The following is a 19,577-nucleotide window of genomic DNA, read 5'->3' as shown; positions in this document are numbered from 1 at the left end:
TGTATTCTCCTCAGCCAGGATTTTCAGGCTGAGAGGGTTTGAACGTTGGGGAAGAAGTTTGATTTTAAATGTCTCATTGAAAGAGAGCAAAATGCTTCCTCACAAAAGGTTGTATGCGGGGCAGTTGTAAGCCCTGTTGGTCCCAGGATATTAGAGAGACAAGGTGGGTGAGGTAATATCACAGAAGTTGGTCCAGTAAAAGATATTTCCTCACCCACCTTGTCCCCTCACAAAAAGAACATGCTTTAAAACAACAACACTAATCACTTTGCTTTCAAATGACTCTCCAGATGAGTGAGACTTTGTAGGTCTGCTGGAGGTGCAGGGCTAAAGATTTCTCCAAAACCCAGTAGCAGAAGAGCAGTTTCTGGTTCTGTCTGCGTGGGTCATAGGAAGCAGGAAAAAATATCGCTCCCTTTTAGGGTGACCAGACAGAAAATGTGAAAAATCGGGACAGGGGATAGGGGGGTAATAGAAGCCTATATAAGAAAAGGACCCAAAAATCGGGACATCTGGTCACCCTACTCCCTTTTGTTGTGTCTGCCCTTAGCCACCTGAGTGCTGCTGGCAAACAGCTGCACGTGCAGACGAATTGCTCTGGAGTGGGCTGGAAAGCAATCTGCTCCACCCACGGGTATAGCAGTCAGACTGTGGTGGGAGGGGCAGGGCCTCTCGCTCACCCGCTCACACACGTGTCACGGGCTGTACAGCGGGGAAGATTAAACATGGCAGGCAAGTAGCAGCAGGCTGCTCTCTGTACACCAGTGAGTGCACCAATCTTTATTTTGGCTGTGTGGGGTGTTTGATTTGACCCTGTCTTTTCCTGGTGGTGGTGTGCCAGCCTCTTTAAACCTGTTTGCATTCTAGAACTTATTGGCATGAACTGCGAACCTTGTTTTGTATCTGGGAGGGGGCATAATGTGGCCTAGGAGCAGATGCGGCCTGTGTATCTTTGTACAGTAATGTGTTTGCAGCTGCCGGATCTCTGAAGGTGCAGAGGAGGGCAGAGCGGAAGCTGTGGTTATAGTTGATAAACTCACTGTGTGGGGGGGGGGGGGGGGGGGGGTGTGGTGGGAAGGGGGGGGGGGGGGTAGGGGGAGTTTCTTAAGCATATCTCATGGTTGATGGATATTTATTTGTGATGATATACACCTCTACCTCGATATAACGCTGTCCTCGGGAGCCAAAAAATCTTACCGCGTTATAGGTGAAACCGCATTATATCAAACTTGCTTTGATCCACCGGAGTGTGCAGCCCCGCCCCCCCCGGAGCACTGCTTTACCGCGTGATATCCAAATTCGTATTATATCGAGGTAGAGGTGTATGTATAACTGAGGTGGACTCCAGATCTTGCCTTGTAAGACATGGCTGCGCTAGTGTGGGGAGGGGGTGCAGAGAGTGGCTTCTCTCCCATTCCCACACACCCGTTGAGCAGCAGGGCAGGAAACCCACTCAGGATGTAGGCACAGCTACTGCACCATCCTGGACACCGCTATCTTACAGAGGTGTAATCTGCTGCTTTGGTGAGTGTTGGCAGGTGCCCAGCTCCTTGTACCTATGCTGCAATGTGCAGCAAAAGCTGCATATTGCTTCTTCTCAGAGAAGCAGTAAGGTGTGCCCCACTCTACATTCACCCTGGCACTTCATGAGCCAGCCTGCCCTGCACTGCTAAGATGACAGAGGAGGCCCCTTATGTGAGGCCAGCATTGTCATACCCCTGAGCATGGCTCAAGATAGAGAGGGCAGGATTTGGCTTTAGGCCTTGTCCACACAGGGGACTTATTCTGGAATAAGGTAGGGTGTGAATTCAAAGCACAGTCTGGAATAGATATCCACTACTCCAGTCGATTTCCTGTTGTAGACAAACCCTTATATGTCTGGCCAGTTGCCAGTGCAGCGCATGGTGTCTTAAAGGATATATAGGAAAAAAAATCCAGCAACAGAAACCTACTGGGGAAGGATTTCTGTGATTTGGACCAAATGCTGCAATCTTTATCCAGGCAAAATCTTAATTGATTAGTGGGATTGACTTCTCCTGAGTGAGGACGTCAGGGTCAGGTCTTGTGATGGTTTGCAGGATTTACCTTATTATTACTTTGCATCTTACCAGTATGTTCATTCATCTCTCTGGGTGCACATTATTCACTAAGGTTGAACACCTTGTTAAACTGTCCTTCTTTATAATGTGTAAATGAGGCTTGAAACAACTCCTCCTCTCTGGTCTCTTAGTTCCAGTCTTGTCTACTCTGGTCAGTTGGATGACAGGTTCATTATGACATCAGATACCAAGAAAGCGACATCTAATGGGGAATTGTTAATTTTTTATTTTTGTGGGGTTCGGACATGACATTACTAGTATTTTGATGGGGAAAAAATGTAAAACCTCATCTTTCAGGCCTTTATATATCATACAGGATACAAACACTTTTTTTCCCCCTTCTGCAAGTTACCTTATGTAACGTCCTTTATCTGTAGATATATGGCTGACATTGGACCCAATGAACCAGACAACTGCAAGAGAGGTTATTTTATGGTCCTGGTTGAAAGAAACAAATTGTATAAATGAACTAACTTAACTTGCAGATACAGTGTCCGAGTCTCTGTCTTGCACCTTTAGTCATTTGGGCCAGTGCAAAGTGGATGTAAAATGTTACCAAATAAGAATGGTTGTGTTTTTACCCCCCTGTGCTCTGGTTTAAATGACTACATACAGGACAATAGAGAATCTGCCCCATGTGATCAAATGGAATTACTTTAAATTGAGGTGTGTGTGTGTGGGGGGGGAAGTTAACTCAGAAAAAAAAAATGTTATGCAGGGAGGGATAGCTCAGTGGTTTGAGCATTGGCCTGCTAAACCTAGGGTTGTGAGTTCAATCCTTGAGGGGGCCATTTAGGGATCTGGGGCAAAAATCTTTCAGGTATGTTATTTAGTTGGGGTTGGTCCTGCTTTGAGCAGGAGGTTGGACTAGATGACCGCCTGAGGTCTCTTCCAACCCTGATATTCTAGGATTCTATAGTGGAAGTCACCAGATGGCAGTTACCATTTAACAAGTTCTTTTTCTTAGCAAATGTGCAATCTCTGTTATAGTTTTGTGATGCACGTTCTTTTTGGGGAATCTGTTGCAAATAACTGTTTAGATTAAGGTAGACAGTAAACATGCTAATTCTTGTGGCAGAGTTGCTTCCTGAAAACTCGTCATTGGTGTTGAAACTGGGATTTTTGAAAGCGAGGTTTGCCTGCATGCTGTTTGTGATCACCCTTTGTTCCAGGACTGATGTATATAGTATAAAGAAAACAAGTCACACTAAGAAAGTGCCATTGATTTCTCCTCCAGTGAATAATTAGTAATAGTACTTACTGCCCACTTTCATGCTCTGAGCTAGTAATTAAATAGGGAATTGTGAGAGGGAATGGGGAGAATTGGATTAAATTAATATAAGAACCAGAGTTTTTTGCAGAAGAGAAAGTTAATGCCTCAGGAAGTGTTATGGCCCTGTGCAATTTAGTTTTACTTTTGAGGTACCATGCAGTTGCTTTGTAATATAACACACCTTCTTCTCTATTCACTGAGACAGTATAATAATTACATGACTGCTTAGATATGACGATGATGTTCCTCAAATGTGTATATGTTATCAAAGCACAGTTACCTGTCAGAATGATGCACTGATTATAGCCCAGAGTACAGTGGTACAAATTTTACAAGAGCACCAGTTCTCATTTCAGGTCAGTGTTAATCCACCTTCTTACACGCAACCAATATAAAAGAATGCACGGTTGCTCAATCCACTGGGTAAACACGGTCCTTCAATCTCAGCAAGCTGCATGTGATAGCAATGTACTCCTGAAAGCCTTTCTAAAGAGGGAAACATAATAATCAAGCCTTTTATTCACAAGGCTGTGTGTTACTTTTTGTGAGGTTACTACAGGACAATGAGAAGCACAGCACTGGAGATCTGGAAATTAAAGGGGCAAAAAAAGTGTTTTGTTTTTCAAAAAACTTTATTGTAAAACTCAGTATTTTATATCACTTCCAGACTTCACTAAATACATTACAGAACAAACCAGCAAATCCTGTTTTGAACGCGTTAAAGCCTGCTTTTGTGGGTCTTTTGTGCGCATATGCATGCGAACATACACGTGCCTGCTCATGCTATGGACATAAACAGAAACTTATTGTGCAGCCATTTATAGACATTATTATTGAATCTGTATTGGAAATCCTTGTAAAAAAAGTGACAGTAGAACCTCGTTAATCTGCAGAACAGGTAGTTTTCTCACACACACAACCTGGCAGCCTCTCCCACTTCTAAACAAGTTTATAATAGCAAAGTGCTGTAGTGAGGTCTCATATTACTAAGACTTCATTAATTTTACAATTATATTCTACAGTACATTTACCAGCATGCCAGAAACATTAGCATAAATTAAAAATAAACATTTACAAAAATAAATACAGTTTTATGATGTGGTATTGTGTTTGTTCACTTACCCGCTAACTCACAAAATCTAGTCATGTACAATGGATCTTCCAGTCATTCATGCAATTTAGCGAGGTTCTGCTGTACATGATAAAGTGCTGAAGGCATATTAAAAAAAAAAAAAGACAAAACTGCAGCATAGTCTCACTAGTTCTCAGACAGTAACAATGGATTGCTATAGCCACGTTGCTGCAGGAATGTGTTTCTTTTTGGACATCTAAGACAGTTTAAACAAAGACACCTTCCTAAAGAGAGGAGTTTTATACAGATTGTCCCACATTTCTATGGCTGATAAAATACAGACATGTTAGCATAGCAGTTAATATACAGTGCCACTTCCACTTAAATACAGAGAAACATGTCAAGATGTATGTGTACTAAGAACCAAACAAACTTTTTACTTGTCCCCCTGAGTTGCCGAGTGGCATAATAATGCATAAAGGAATCTACCAAAATAAGAGTGAGTGAACAGCCAGTTTGTTGTCTTTCAGAATTCCCTTCTTTACAGGTAATAAAACAGGAAACACAATAAGGACCCAATTCTGCTGTCACTGAAGTGAGTGGCAAAAAACTCACTGACTTCAATGGGAACAAGGTAGGGCCCAGTGTGATGATTTTCTTTCCATTGTAGAAGACCAGTTATTTGATGCCTACAGAAGCTGAAGAACACATTGATTGTATTCTAATAATGTAAACGGTTACTGGTAATGGCCTAGTGCCTTTACTATTTAATATTAGCTGTACTGACTTTATTCATGTTAATTCAGTAGTGCCACAAAGATTCCTTTATGTGCAGCTGTGGTAAGTGAAAGTTGCAGGTATGTTTAGGAGCTAATCCTACAGGACCAGATTCCCAGCTAGTGTTATTCAATGGAGCTATATCAGTTTACACCAGCTGAGGCTATGACCTACAGTCTATTAAAAGATGGATAGTATCTCGCATTCAGTCTACCACAGAATTATTTTAAGAGCATAGTTGTCTAAGACCACCATAGTAAAATCAGGCAGCATTCACAACAACTTGTGATTTTTCAAAACAAAACTGAGTTTACATGATAGGCATTGAAAGAATTGATGCAAAGAGGTAAAAAGGTTTTCTGCTGAATCAAGATATTTCTTCTCTCCAATTCAAATTATTTATCTGATAGCCTTTAACAATCCTAGAATAACTTAAAAAATAATAAATACTGGTTTAAATTAAAGACAGTACATTTTGCTAGCAACAGGAAACGATTCTTAGGATGCTAGTTTGTAGAGAAATAACTTTATAGTGAAATATCTGCAGTAATAACTGGCCATAAAAATAAGTGGTAACCTCCAACTTCCCAGCATTTACAAAATTCAAGTTAACTAAAAACCAATTTACCAATAATTCTACTTTAACTAATTAGCCTACCCTACTGCCCCCATGTCTTCTTACAATGATCTGAAACAAGAGTCCATGTTCTTCTGATGGAAAACTCAAGAGTTCAAATTATGTTTATTTATTAAATAATTTCTTCTGCATTATTTATTCTGTTGATTGAATAAGATTTACAGTTTGGGAAGCCTGCCAGGCAATCAAAGATTGTGACCTAATAGATTTAGTTGTAGGGGCCACTTCTGATTTTCTTTCATACAACTTTGTTTTCCACTTAAGAGCAGTAGAACTTCTAGGTGTCATGTATTAGGAAAGCAGAAATATGAACCACATCTCTTCATGCGGGACAGGAGTATTCTTATGTAGCTAGCAATGCATGGCCATCTCTCATATGGAACCTACCATTGCTGGTTTAAAAAAATAAAAGCAATCTTTCCAAAATAATAGTTGTTGATGGCAACTTTTTCACATTAAAATGTTGCATTCCCTTTGAAGTATAGTTTTAGAACATGGAGCAGAGCTGACTTGTTTTCCCCAGATTTAATACAGAGTGTATTGGATTTATAAGGACCAGCTTTTTTATGCTATGCTGTCACAGCTTCTTACGGAATCATCTATTTTTCCAAGATCCATTTCAATAAAGTCATCTGGTATGTCTTGTAAAGCTTCCGATGCATTTTCTTCTAAGCCCTGCTTCTGACCTTGACACAGTACTGTCTTGCATGGCCTTACTAAGGACAGAAACACAGCACCCAGTACCATGCCAGCAGCACAGGAGTAGAATGCTGATCTGTAGTTCTGTGTCATGTCCACTAGCACACCTATGGAGGAAGCATTTTAAATCCATTAAAAATAAAAATCACATCTCACACTCATTTTCCTGACCATCCCATTACCTCAAAACCACCACCCCTCCCAACTTTTCGATATAGTTGCCACTGTATTTGTAAGATATTGCAACTTGAAGATACAGGTACTGGTAATCAGCTAACCAACCATTACGGGTACCTTTTTAAGCCTTAAAATATCAAGGGTCAACTTAATACATATTTAACTGACATCTGCCAATACAGGCCTGACTTATTTTGCAGGGGATCTGGCTAGAAGGCACTGTATAAATGAGTCATTTTCATGGGTATATTTCATTAAAACCTAGAAAGAATGCCAGTTTTAGGATTCTAACTGGAACAGGGTAGCAGTGCTGTATTTTCCTTCCTTGAGGCTCTTCTATAGAGGATGCCTCATCTCCAAGACACTGCAGTCCTGCATTGCAGCAACTTTCTTTCCAGCTCAAGAGGGTTGGATGGGACATTGCTTGGACACTATTTTTCCTAATTCAGTCAGAAAGGTTGTTCTAAAGAGGTATAAGGTATTCTCGCCTTCCCACCCAGACACAGGAGCAGCACTAACCACAGGCCTAACCCATTGCAACATGGTTATTAGGAAGAGGCATCAATAATAAGAGTAGCGGATTGCAGCTATTCAAAAAGGTACATAGTTTAAAGTTACCTGCAAGGGGTGGTCCAGCCAACCCAGCCAAACTCTGAATGAAGACATAGACTCCAGCTGCAGAAGCCATCCTGTCAATACCAGCCACGTCATCTTCGGCTAACATTGGAATGTGTGTGCCCGCTACAGTTCCAAGCATGAACCCAAAAAATATGCTACATATCATCAATCCCCAAAATCCATAGGCAAGAGGGAAGGCAAACAGAGCTATGGAGAGCAGAATGACACATATGAGTTCAATGTAAATCTTGCGGATCGGCTTCTTGTTGAGAACCCAACCGGCACTAATTCTTCCAAAGACTTCAGCAACGGCCATTGCAGACAATATGTATGCAGAACGATCCTTATCGATACCAAGACTGATGCTGAGAGGAATGATGTAGAGTGATGGAGCAAAGAATCCCAGAGTAGCAAATAGACCAAAAAGTGCGTAACAAATAAAGCCGTGGTCTTTCATCACAGAGAAGTCCAGGAGTTGGATTTTTGGTTCTTTCGGGGAGCTGCTAGCTTCATCAAGCATCTGTATGGTTTCCTTTGGTTCTTCACTTTTCAGCTCTGCTTTGGTGTTTCCAGGCACACTGCTGGGTGAGGTAGATACTTCTACTCCTGAGTCAATTGAATCGATTGAGGTGCGTGTTTGCTCATTTTCAAGCATGTACTTAGTCTCTGTGTGCGCTTCTGTTGGTAATACTTTCACTTCTTCCTGTGTTTGGATAATAATAGGTCGCAGCAGTGATCCACAGAGAACAATGCCTAACTGTAGCACCCCAACAATCAGGAGACTGTATCGCCAACCAATCTGCTCCTTCAAAGAGGTGATAGCTGGGGAAATGGGGAGCAGAGAAGAAATTATAAAATAACAGGAAGCCTCCAAAATTTAAAACAAAGCAAACAAACATACACATTAAAAAAATAATCAAAGTTATTGGGTCAAACTCTGCTCCATCTAAAGTCAATAGGGTCCTAGGTGTCTCAAATTAGGCACCTAAAAACTAATGGCCACTCTTGAAAGTACAGCTTACTCGAGATCACTCACTGGCTCCCTATCAGAATTCCAGATTCTCAGTTTTAGGCTCAGTCTATATTGGCTAGTATTTAGAGTCTGACCTGTAGTAACTACGGGCTTTCCCTTCTCTTCTCTGGTAAACAGTCTTTTCAGACATTTCTTAACTGGCGTGGGCTGGCAGCAGGGCCGGCTCCAGGGTTTTTGCCGCCCCAAGTGGCAAAAAGAAAAAAAAAAAAAAAAAAGCTGCGATCGGCACTTCATTCTTCGGCGGCAATTCAGCGGCAGGTCCTTCCCTCCGAGAGGGACTGAGGGACCCGCCGCTGAATTGCTGCCGAAGAGCCGGACGTGCCGCCCCTGGCTGGCAGGCACTTTGACCAGCAGGGAGCAAGTAGGTATTATTTTTAATGAGTGTGCGTGAACTCAGTTTTAAAGTTTCCTTTCCTTTCTGACCCCATCCTGAAGCCAGTTAGTAAGGGGGAAGTTTTTTCTCTATTCAAACTGTGTGCTGGTGCTTACATACAAGTCTTCCATTACAAGGGTTTCTTTAACTGAAAATGAGTATTTTGCATTAACTGAAGGCAGACCACACCAGCAGACTGCATGATCTGATCATTAGAGAAATGGCAGGTTTCTTCTACTGGCATTTTCCAGAATAGCTAAATGACGGGAAGCAAAGATGATGGGGAGTGGGTTTCCAGAAAGTACAGTACTAGGAAAAAACTTCTTCTTATGGAATTCTAGGAAGGCCTCATACAATTCACTCTCCCAAGACCTTGGGGTTGGGTTTCACATGACACATACTCTGAAGGATTAGTGAAGATAGAGATTGAGGGTGACTCCAGTTACAGCCCATGCTATAAAGTAGCCATGGTAACTACCCTGCCTTATTTTTAGCTTGCCAGAGCTGTACAGGGAACCTACCAGATGGGGTATCAGTGTGGTTTACCCTGTTCGGCCAGCAGAGACTGAGACTAAAAAGCCAAGCCTCTCCCCCGACCTTGATTTTTTTTCTTGCCAATAATAACAGAGGGGCAGATTGATCCCCTATGACGTAACACCATGCAGGAGATAGGTTTTCTTCTGCATTCTTAGGCAGAGGAAGGCAGCAGAAGGCTAGGGACAGTTGTCCAGAGACCTTGTGTCTCCTTGTAGCTCTGGGTTCCTGGCACATCTCCACGAACTCCAATTTCAGTGAAAGTTAATAAGACATGTCATTGTCTTGTGACCAGAATAATTAGGATCTAAACTTAACCCTATGCAGGAGACAGGCATTTAAGCTGTTTATCCAAAAATTCCACTGGGACTAATTTTGAAGACCTTACTCAGGCAGTGTCTTCAAAAGGACTTTTATCCTCATAAGGACAGCACTGGCCCAGAAACTACAAGTGTCAATGAAATCAATATAGTTGTGATTAAGGCGTCAGCTTATGTAAGAATCAGGCTCTCATTTGGTCGGTAGGAGGATCACACAACGTATTGCTTACGTACACTTGTGTTTACAATACTTTGGTCTTATATACCTGGCGCAAAAGAGAAGACAGCAAAACATTCTCCTGTGGATGCCACTGCAGTGACCAGTGAACGCCGTTTGTCAAAATACTGTGACAAAATGGTGACAGTCGGGAGGAAAGACAGACAGTATCCCAAGCCTGTGAATAAATGCCAAAAATTGTCATGACAATGAGGTGGTGAAATTGTGGGATCAATTCTGCCAACTAAGTAATTCACCTAGGGAAAAACAGAATGACCTCGCATAGCCAAAACCCACTAGATTCTGCTTCCTACTCCCAAATAACTAGGAATTTCCAAGGATCATTTATTTAGTTACTAGTTTGTCTGTGGTGCTCATCACCCAGGCGTCAGAGCACTTCATGGACAATCGCTTTATCTTTAAAACACCCTGGCCATGTTGGCAAGTATCATTATCCCCAATTTACAGATGGAGAACTGAGCTACATAGAGTCAAGGGCTCAATTCTGGCAAGGTGCTGTGCACCTTCAGCTTCCACTGAAGTCATAGGTATGCCCCCCCCTACCAACTTCATGGCTGTGAAAAATGTGTCATGGACTGTGAAATCTGGTCGTGTGTGCGCTTTTACCCTATACTATAGAGATTTCATGGGGGAGACCCGCATTTCTAAAACTGAGGGTCCTGACCAAAAACTGAGACTCCTGTGGGGGTGGGTGGGGACAGTATTGCCACCCTTACTTCTACGCTGCCTTCAGAGCTGGGCGGCCGGAGAGCGGCAGCTGCTGACCAAGGGCCCAGCTCTGCAGGCAACAGCACAGAAGTAAGGGTGGCAATACCATACCATGCCATCCTTACTTCTGTGCTGCTGCTGGCGGCGGCTCTGCCTTCAGAGCTGGGCTCCCAGCCAGCAGCCGCCGCTCTCCAGCTGCCCAGCTCTGAAGGTAGCGATGCCATCAGCAGCAGCACAGAAGTAAGGGTAGCAGTACCACAACCTCCCCCTACAAGAACCTTGTGACCCCTCCCTCCCCCACAACTCCTTTTTGGGTCAGGACCCCTACAATTACAACACTGTGAAATTTCAGATTTAAATAGCTGAAATCATGAAATTTATGATTTTTAAAATTCTAGGACCATGAAATTGACCAGTTTTGACCGTGAATTTGGTAGGGTCCTAGTCATAGGGAATTGACTGTCGTCAGCACATCTACAGGATCATTTGACAATTTTCAGGATCAAGCCCCAGGTGACCTGGCCTAGGTCACAGAGGAAGTGTGAGGCAGAGGCCAGAAAACAAACCCAGCTCTCCAGAGTCCCAGTTCAGTGCCTTAACCACAAGCTCCTCCTTCCTCTCTGGAAAGGGAAATAATTTCACAAGAGTCTGGAATGGGACTCCTCACAGCAAGGCAAGCGACTTTGGTGTGATAACAATACTCAGAAATCTTCCAGAAGATTTCGTGTGCTCTTTGCAAAGCTAAGTAGTGGCTTTTATACACACAAAAACTGAATTATTTTATATATCAAGTGTACACACGGGCTTTGGAAAATATAGACATTGATGCCTATGGGATCTTAAAATGCAATATGCCCCCTTGACAACCCTCTTCCCCCTCCCCCCAAAAAAAACCCAAAACAAAACCGGGCAAGAGTTCTGTGGGAGAATTTGAAAAGAAATCAGTTTTGAAGTGGTTGACACAGGCAGTCTTTGTGAAAGAAATGGGTTTTAAGGAGAAATATGAAAAGGAGATGGTTTGTTGAATGAGAAATGGGAGATGGTTCCAAGTGTAGGTGGCAGCTTGAAAAACAACCAACAAGAAACAGAGCCGGCAAAAGATGATGAAAGGAACAGCAAGGAAGCAGGATTGGGAGGAGCATAAGGAGTAAGACGAAGAGTCATTAAAAAAAATAAAAAATTAAGCCAGTTTAGAATAAGGGAATCCTAAATTGTGTTTGCGGGAAACTTCACCAGTAGATGGAGTATCTGAGAGATGTGGAAGTAACTCACCAGAAATTAGGCCAATTGTGATATACATCTCGACAACTGTGCGTGCAAAGGAGGCTGTGACCATTCCAATACTGATCAGTATACCTCCGACCATCACCACAAGACCGTGACCAAAACGGTTACTCAGGACTGTAGACAAGGGAGCTGCATTGGGGGGGACAAAAGTGCATAAAGCATGACAGTAATTTGTAAAACTCCTGTCGTCTCGGATCCCTTCTCCCCATTTTCTCCTCCTTTTATCCCTCTAGTCACGCTGGCGCTCTTCTTTGCTCCATGTTGGTCTACTCCCACACCCGTGCTACTCTATCCGCCCTTCCCCAAGCATTTTATACCCAGCGAGAGATCTTGCAGCCTGAAATAAATACTTAGCTGAAATCTTGGCCCCACTGAAGTCAAAACTCCCACTTCAATGGGGCCACGATGTCACCTTTCGTGCTTTTATAGCACTTACCAGCTGTATATGGCAAGTCACTTTACAAAAGTACAAAAGTTTGGTGCTCATCATTATCCATCCTCCCGGAAACGGAGATGCCGAGAAGTTAAATGACTTGTCCAAGCTCACAAAAGCAGAGACATGTTCAGAGCCCAGTTCATCCCAGGCCCTGACTCTGGTGGTTCAGATTGAGAATGCAGAAGTGAGTTGTGGAAGTAGCAGAGACGAAGAAAGGGAACTGATGAGTAGAGTGGGGGATGGGATGTTGAATGACTTACCTGCTCGTTTCCTTGCTCTTTATGGTTTGTGATAGTGGGATATGCAGGTTGTCAACCATAGATAGCTCAGAGGAGGGGGGGAGTATATACACCAAGTGTGATGTGAATGTGTGTAAGTCCCAATATTTATATGGGTGCACCAGTGACATGAACACAGACCCTGAATAATTTTCAGTTCAAACTGAAGATGTACTGTGCACTTACCTGTAAAAGTTAGTACAAACACACATATTGAAATTATCCACGATATCCTGCTGTTGGTTTCATCAAAGCTTTCCATCAAATCCGTAAAGAAGACTCCAAATGATTTTATAATACCGTATGTAAGTGCTTCCACAACAAAGAAAGCAAAAGCAACAGTCCATCCCCATCCTCCATCAGGCACTTTAGTATAAACATTTGGGGTGGTGCACGACATTTTTATAGCTTTGACAGTCATTCTTAATCTGGAATAGAGGGAAAAAATAAGACATCTTTTTAAATTCATTTTTTACAAAGTCTAATAATCGTAACATCACAGAAAAATATTGGGGAGGAGAGTCGCTTTCTCGCTCTGCTGCTGTGAGATTAAACACAGGGGACTCAGGTAGACGTTTCTCTTTTCTAGGATGAGATAGGAGTGGGCCCTTTGAATCAAGAACCAGAAACTCATCACTCAGCATCAGGACAAGCTGTCCCAATCAGCAAAACTAGAGATTAAAAGCAGTCATTGAGTTAAATGCAGATGGGATACAATTCAGGAAAAAATCCACAGGAGAGCTCCAAAGGGCTCATGAAATGACACAGACTTCAGAACAATGCCCCACCAATCACGTTTTTCTAACTTTGCTGACATTGAACAAAAAGTAAAGCAGTAGAGGGAGGATGAGACTTCCATCCTGCACTTCCTCAAGGACCTCTCTGCTGTCTCAGCCCAAAGCTTCAACACAGCTCCACATGGTTTTTGCAGAGCTGGTTAGTTACGTAAATCAGCTAGAGGTTATTTTTTTCCTGTGGCTTTTAAAGCCATGAAATGCTTTCCTGAGCGCACACAGTGGCTGCTAAGATTCAAGGAAAGAGAGTGGAGTGGCTTGTATCATCAAAGACATAAAGACATGGAAAAAAAAACTCTGTTTCCTTCACCTCTCCCAGCTTGGTGGTTTGAGCATTGGCTTGCTAAATCCAGGGTTGTGAGTTCAATCCTCAAGGGGGGCTATTTGGGGTAAAATCAGTACTTGGTCCTGCTAGTGAAGGCAGGCGGCTGGACTTGATGACCTTTCAGGTTCCCTTCCAATTCTATGAGATCAGTACATCTCAATGTATTTGGAGGTGGGTTCAGCCCCTAGTGGTTCTCTGGAGGTGGGTTCAGCCCCTAGTGGTTCTTGGGGCTAGGAAACATGGGTCTACTTCTGAAGCTTTTTCCCTGGTAAGAAGGATTTGTTAGGATCAGTTTGTCTGATGCTGAGGAAGTTAAAGGTGACCTGCAAAACAGAAAGACCGAATTGCTTCAGCATGATGGACTGAACTTACAGCAATAGTAAAGGAGGGCACTGAACACACTATAAAGGAAAACCATGTGTCCCCTTACCACAAGGCTCAATCATGATGACATGCCGGAGATTGCTGATTAGTGCTCAGTGAAACACCCAATCATGCATCCAGTGACTTCACACTCACCACTAATCCCATCTGCAGGCTAGGACTGACATACACATGTCAAATAAGTCCTATTGTTAACAACACTGCATGGTTTTCTGGAGTGTTTTAATACCATACAGGATATTAAGCTAGGCCCAAATCATCCTGGTGTAACTCTGTTGACATCAGTGGAGTTACACCAGGGATAAATGTGGCCCATTAGCTTTTAAAAGTACTGAAATACTATGTCAAAAAACAAATCGACAGAAAAAGACCCCAAAATCCACAGAACACAGGGTTAATCTTAGTCTCCAATAGTGTTTTCTGAAAACTGGCCTTGTAGTGGGTGTGACAGCACCAATATGAGTCATGGAGTCCCTGTTGCCAGCTAACCAGAGTAGGTCAAGACTCCATTTTATTTTGTAAGTCTTCAACATACACAAGTGCAAAGGGTCATTTCTCTTTCTGGGGTTCCCACTAAAAACCAAGGCCCTATGTCAGAACAATCATCCCACTAGCTGAGGAGGGCTACGGCTGGGCAGAGAGGTATGAGAGATGTCATGGTCTACACTAGGGGATGGCCCTGTCACCCACCTGCTGTGTGACCTTGGGCAAGTCACCTTCTCTCTCTATGCCTATTTCCCTTCCCACCCTTTCTCTGTCTTTTCTAGTCAGGGCTTGTCTCTGCTATGGAGGCTACAGCACCGTAGCTAGGCCTCTGTAACCCCATAGCGTAGATGCATGCTTCAGTGACGGAAGCGGGTTTTCCATCATGGTAGGATCTCTACCTAGGTTGATGGAAGCATTCTTCTGTTAACCTAGCTCAGGGGTGGGCAAACTACTGCCCGGGGGCCTCCTCCGGCCTTCCAGACGTTTTAATCTGTCCCTCGAGTTCCCATCGGGAAGCGGTGTCCGGGGCTTGCCCTGCTCTGGTGCTCCAGCTGGGGAGCAGTGTCCGGGGCTTGTCCCACTCTGCGCAGTTCCTGGAAGCAGCGGCATGTCCCCTCTCTGGCTCCTACGTGTAGGGGCAGCCAGGGGGCTCCGCACGCTGCCCCCACCCCAAGCGCCGCCCCCGCAGCTCCCATTGGCCAGGAACCGTGGCCAATGGGAGCTGCAGGGGTGGAATCTGTGGATGGGGCAACTTGCCTGGCTGCGCCTCCGTGTAGGAGCTGGATGGGGGTCATGCCGCTGCTTCTGGGAGTTGCTTGAGGCAAGTGCCGCCCGGAGCCTGCACCCCCGACCCCCTGCCCCATCCCTGATCCCCCTCCTGCCCTCAAACCCCTCGGTCCCAGCCCAGAGCACTCTCTTGCACCCCCAACCCCTCATCCCCAGCCCAGAGCCTGCAGCCCCAGCTGGAGCCCTCACCCCTTCCCGCACCCCAGCCCCCAATTTTGTGAGCATTCACGGCCTGCCATACAATTTCCATACCCAGATGTGGCCCTCAGGCCAAAAAAGTTTGCCCACCCCTGACCTAGCTGCATCTACCGCCGGGGTTAGGAGCGATGAAGCTATGTCAATTTAGGCTTTAAGTATAGACAATGCATTAAATTGTACATTCTCTTTTACTAGGTACCTCTTACTGTATAGTGCTCAGAACAATGGGACCCAAAACACTAGCACTAACCTTGGATCTTGAACTATTCCCGGCTGGTTGCTTTATCCCTGCTCTGCTATTCCCAGCCCCCAAATCTTTATACAATAATGTTTTCCTTCCCCCCCATTTTCTACCTGAGTTGCTTCAAAACATCCAGAAAGCTACCTTGGGCTTTTCCCAAATGAATCTGTTAGGTCTTGTATGCTAATTTCAGCCTAAGTTTAGAATTCAAGGATGAATTTCAAATAGAGATACTGACACACCCTTTAAGTGTAACAGAAATCTGTATGTATGGCATACTCTTTGCTAGACTGTGGGCTTATTCATTAGAAGCCGTTCCATTCGATCATGTCAATACTCATTCAGGACATGCACTTAGGTATATTAAAATGTACTTCAAGATTCCTTATGGAAAGGATAGAAAAAGCTGCTGCAGGGCATTTGATACAGGTCCCTAAACCAATGTACAAGTTCTCGTTTTTTGACGATGCTTAAGAATTTACAGTTTTGCCCCTGGAAACGAGTCCCATAGGGATAACACGGACTCCTGGAAACTGAAGAGTAAACCTGGGCTAGGAGGCATGTTGTCTACACAAATGGTAACTTTTCCTACTTGGCTGAAGAGACTGCAGTAGGGCATGTTTGTGCTGAAAGACTTGGCAACTTAAAGAAAATGACCTGCCTTCTTTGGTTAAGCACAAAGGGTATGTCTACACTACAGGATTAATCCGAATTTAGATAATTCGAATTTGGGAAACAGGTTGTATAAATTCGATTGTGCGCGGCCACACTAAGCACCTTAATTCGGTTTTAAACCACATTAATTCGGTGGTATGCGGCCACACTACCCCATTAACTTAAACACAGTAATTCGGTGGTGTGCGTCCACACTAACCCTAATTCGAATTAACAAAATCGATTTAGGCTCTACTCTGTTCGTCGAGGTGGAGTACAGAAATCGATTTAAAGGGCCCTTTAATTCGAATTAACTGGCTCTGTAGTGTGGACGGGTGAAGGGTTAATTCGGATTAAGGCAGCTAAATCCGAATTAAAGTCCTAGTGTAGACCAAGCCAAAGGGTCAAATCCATTCATGCTGTAACTAAACAAGTACACAACAGTGACTGTACACACAAAGACCAAATTCCTTACAGCTAGCTAGAAATGGCAATTAAAAATGACGTATTTCTAGCTTTCTGAACAGAAGACAGTCCGTGCCCAGCGTAATTCACAATTAGGGAAACTCTTATAGGGATTGTGTATTTCAGAGATGCTATAGCAAGTCTCTTGTGGAAAGTGTCTTTCACATTGATGCTGTGTTGAATGAACATTGATGTGTTATTGTTTTTTGTAAAGGTATTGTACAAAGTTACTGTATATATTTTTCCTATCATACTGCTGTTCTCATTATTTAAATCCAGCCAGAGAAAACTGGTTGAAGTTACCTGTTCTCAGATGGCACTATATCAAATAACAGCAGCATCCTAAACCTTCTATAAAATGGGGATTGGGAACAGGAACTGAAAATGAACCTTAATAACTTAGGGCAAACTTCTGCTGTCTAGCCATATGGTGGATCAGAATGCTGGCATTCCGCTCTTCTCCCTTCAGTAGAACACTCGGATCCACCTGGCAGGTTTTACCAACATTGTGTCCTCCCAAAGCATGCAGAACCCTCCCTGCTCTGGATCTCCATGCTGCTTCATCTGCTCTCCAAAGGCACTGGGGACCCTCTCCAAAGTAGACCTGATTCAACAAAGCATTGGATGATGTGTTCCCATCCATTCAACATTTAAAGCCCATGCTGATGTCCTACTGACCTCCCTGAGATTAAAACACACTTCAATGCTTTGCTGACTAAGAATTGGGTTGAGCACGTGCTTAGCTTTATGGCTCTACTTTGCTGATTTGGAACTTGCCCTCACCAGAAAGCAGATCATTAGCGTCCAAATATCGCTCCAAAGTTTGTTTGAAAGAATCTTGATCCCTCAGCAGTGGGGGCACTAGGAATACAGCCCGGTGTGCAAATCTGGGGCACTACAGATGTCATAAAGAATGGAAGAAATGAGTGAGAGACACTAAAAGAACAGGAGTACTTGTGGCACCTTAGAGACTAACACCTTTATTTATTTGAGCATAAGCTTTCGTGGGCTACTACTTTGTTAAGTCTCTAAGGTGCCGCAAGTCCTCCTGTTCTTTTTGCGGGTACAGACTAACAGGGCGGCTACTCTGAAACTAAAAGAAAAGCAGTTTTGAAATATACAACCAAGTTCCTTTAAAAAAATAAAATCTATAGATCAGGAAGGATCTGGGGGCAAAAATAAATAAATGAATTAATTCAAAAATAAAAAAGCGCCCCTGGTTCCTAAAAGGGATGTAGGGACAATTTAGTGCGGGGGCAGATTTTCGGCATCCCTTGCTGAAGGTTTAAGCCCAGTTACCCCGGGGACTGCGGCAGCGCTCGCGAGGGGAGTTTTCTGTTCCCAGCTCACGGATGCTCCTAGTTACAGGACTAAAAGAACGGCCACAAGGCAACAAACTTTGAAGCATAAATCTCACTTACCGGGTTTGCTGCTGCTGGGGGGGGGGGGGGGCGGGCCCCCCCCACGCCACAGCGGGGTGCAGGCGAGCTCAGCAGCGGATCGGCAGCATGGTGGGTGAGGGAGCAGGGGGCTGGCTGGAGCAGGAGCCCCCCAAGGCGGGGAAGGGGCTGGGGAGGGCAGCCGGGCAGGGACCCCTGTGCAGGGGAGGGGCTGTGGCTGGAGAAGGGGGGGGGAGAGAGGCGCTAGCCCCACTCTGAGCAGGGCTAGGGTCTGTGCCCCCCCCGGCCGGGCTGCCCCCCCAGCGCCTTGCTCCGGCGGCTCCCGGCTGCCCGTCCCCTTCTCCTGCCCGGGCGGCGGCTCCTGTCCCCCCCGCCGCTCACTTCCCAGCTTTATATAGACCGGCTCGAGCCGGTCTCTGCCGGCGGACCCGGCGCGCGCGGCAGCGCCATGTGCGCGCCGGGCCCGGCTGGCAGCAGCCGCTCCAGCCCGGCGTGCGCTGCAGGGAGGGGGGTGCGGGGGTGCGCGCTGGGGAGGCGGGGCAGGGAGGAGAGGCTGCCGCCCAGAGCCAGTGTGCGAGCTGCGGGGCGGGGCGGGGGGGGGGGGGGGGCATGCCCCGCCCCTCCCCCAAATCCCCCCCCCCCAAGGGGGTGACCCTCCCCTGAAACCTTGACTCTGCTCCCCCCCCCCAGCCAACAGGTGTCCTGCCTCTGCGGTGCACGCCCCGGGGTGTCCCTCTTCCTCCCCCCAACCCCCCCGGGGGCACCGCGCCCCACAATCCCCGGGCTCTGCCCCCACTCCCAGAGACCCTGGATCCTTTGCATTCCCCCCTCCCTCTTTAATGACTAGCCCGCACCTGGGAGAGGTGATGGCCCCTGGGCCCAAGCCAGGGGATGCTCTCCCGCCGGGAGGCCACCCAAGCTCACAAGGCCGAGTGACGGCCGGGGCGCAGCCGGGCAGTTCACCGTCCTGCGACTGGGGTGCAGGCACCTGCTGGACGCAACCTCCAGCCTCCTTCCAGCCGGAGCCCAGAGGCTGCTCCGGGGAGACGTGGCCACCCCATTCCCCGTAGACCCCAGCCAGAAATCCGCCAGGATTCCTGGCTGGCCCCAAGCCAGGCTCCTGGCTCGACCGCTCGTTGAGGCCAGGAGAGGACCCGTCTGCGCTGCAACAGGCGAGGGGATTTCATCCCCATGCACCGCCGAGCAAAGGCGCACGCTGCAGAGAAAGCAGCCCGCCCGCCCGCCGCAGTGCCGCGGGGAAAGAAGTTGGGCCAGAGGAGTTCCT

The 19,577-nt window shown here is 45.5% G+C and overlaps 2 protein-coding genes across 3 annotated transcripts in view; one reads left to right on the top strand and one right to left on the bottom strand.

Moving 5' to 3' along the window:
• The first annotated feature begins 694 nt into the window (after positions 1-694).
• The window catches only part of ARSG (arylsulfatase G), a 93,328-nt gene continuing 74,445 nt past the window's right edge, over positions 695-19,577 (top strand). Inside the window, exon 1 of the mRNA XM_024198314.2 lies at positions 695-764. The gene's annotated coding sequence lies outside the window, so the exon portion shown is untranslated. The remainder of the gene's footprint in view (positions 765-19,577) is intronic.
• SLC16A6 (solute carrier family 16 member 6) lies at positions 3,986-18,600 on the bottom strand. 2 transcript variants are annotated; one of them, XM_024198318.3, is made up of 6 exons: positions 18,314-18,600; positions 12,746-12,987; positions 11,831-11,974; positions 9,879-10,007; positions 7,353-8,174; positions 3,986-6,664 (listed from the first exon to the last, which is right to left on the bottom strand). In XM_024198318.3, the coding sequence occupies exons 2-6, from the start codon at positions 12,978-12,980 to the stop codon at positions 6,423-6,425; spliced, it is 1,572 nt and encodes a 523-aa protein (XP_024054086.1). In that variant the 5' UTR covers positions 12,981-12,987; positions 18,314-18,600; the 3' UTR covers positions 3,986-6,422. The 2 variants fall into 2 exon arrangements, with proteins under 2 accessions (XP_024054086.1, XP_024054087.1); XM_024198319.3 differs by lacking the exon at positions 18,314-18,600 and adding an exon at positions 17,676-17,804.

Source organism: Terrapene carolina, unplaced genomic scaffold (assembly GCF_002925995.2).
Source record: "Terrapene carolina triunguis isolate 2854851 unplaced genomic scaffold, T_m_triunguis-2.0 Scaffold192, whole genome shotgun sequence".
NCBI lineage: Eukaryota > Metazoa > Chordata > Testudines > Emydidae > Terrapene > Terrapene triunguis.
This window is presented reverse-complemented; position numbering and strand designations above follow the sequence as displayed.

What these genes read in the sequence shown, in the direction of transcription:
- SLC16A6 (XM_024198318.3), bottom strand. Translation starts at nt 12,980, where the DNA reads ATGACTGTCAAAGCTATAAAAATGTCGTGCACCACCCCAAATGTTTAT. An exon ending in GTTTGTACTAACTTTTACAG is followed by an intron (nt 11,975 to 12,745) that starts GTAAGTGCACAG and finishes CCCCCAATGCAG; the next exon opens with CTCCCTTGTCTACAGTCCTG. An exon ending in TGTCTTCTCTTTTGCGCCAG is followed by an intron (nt 8,175 to 9,878) that starts GTATATAAGACC and finishes CCATTTCCCCAG; the next exon opens with CTATCACCTCTTTGAAGGAG.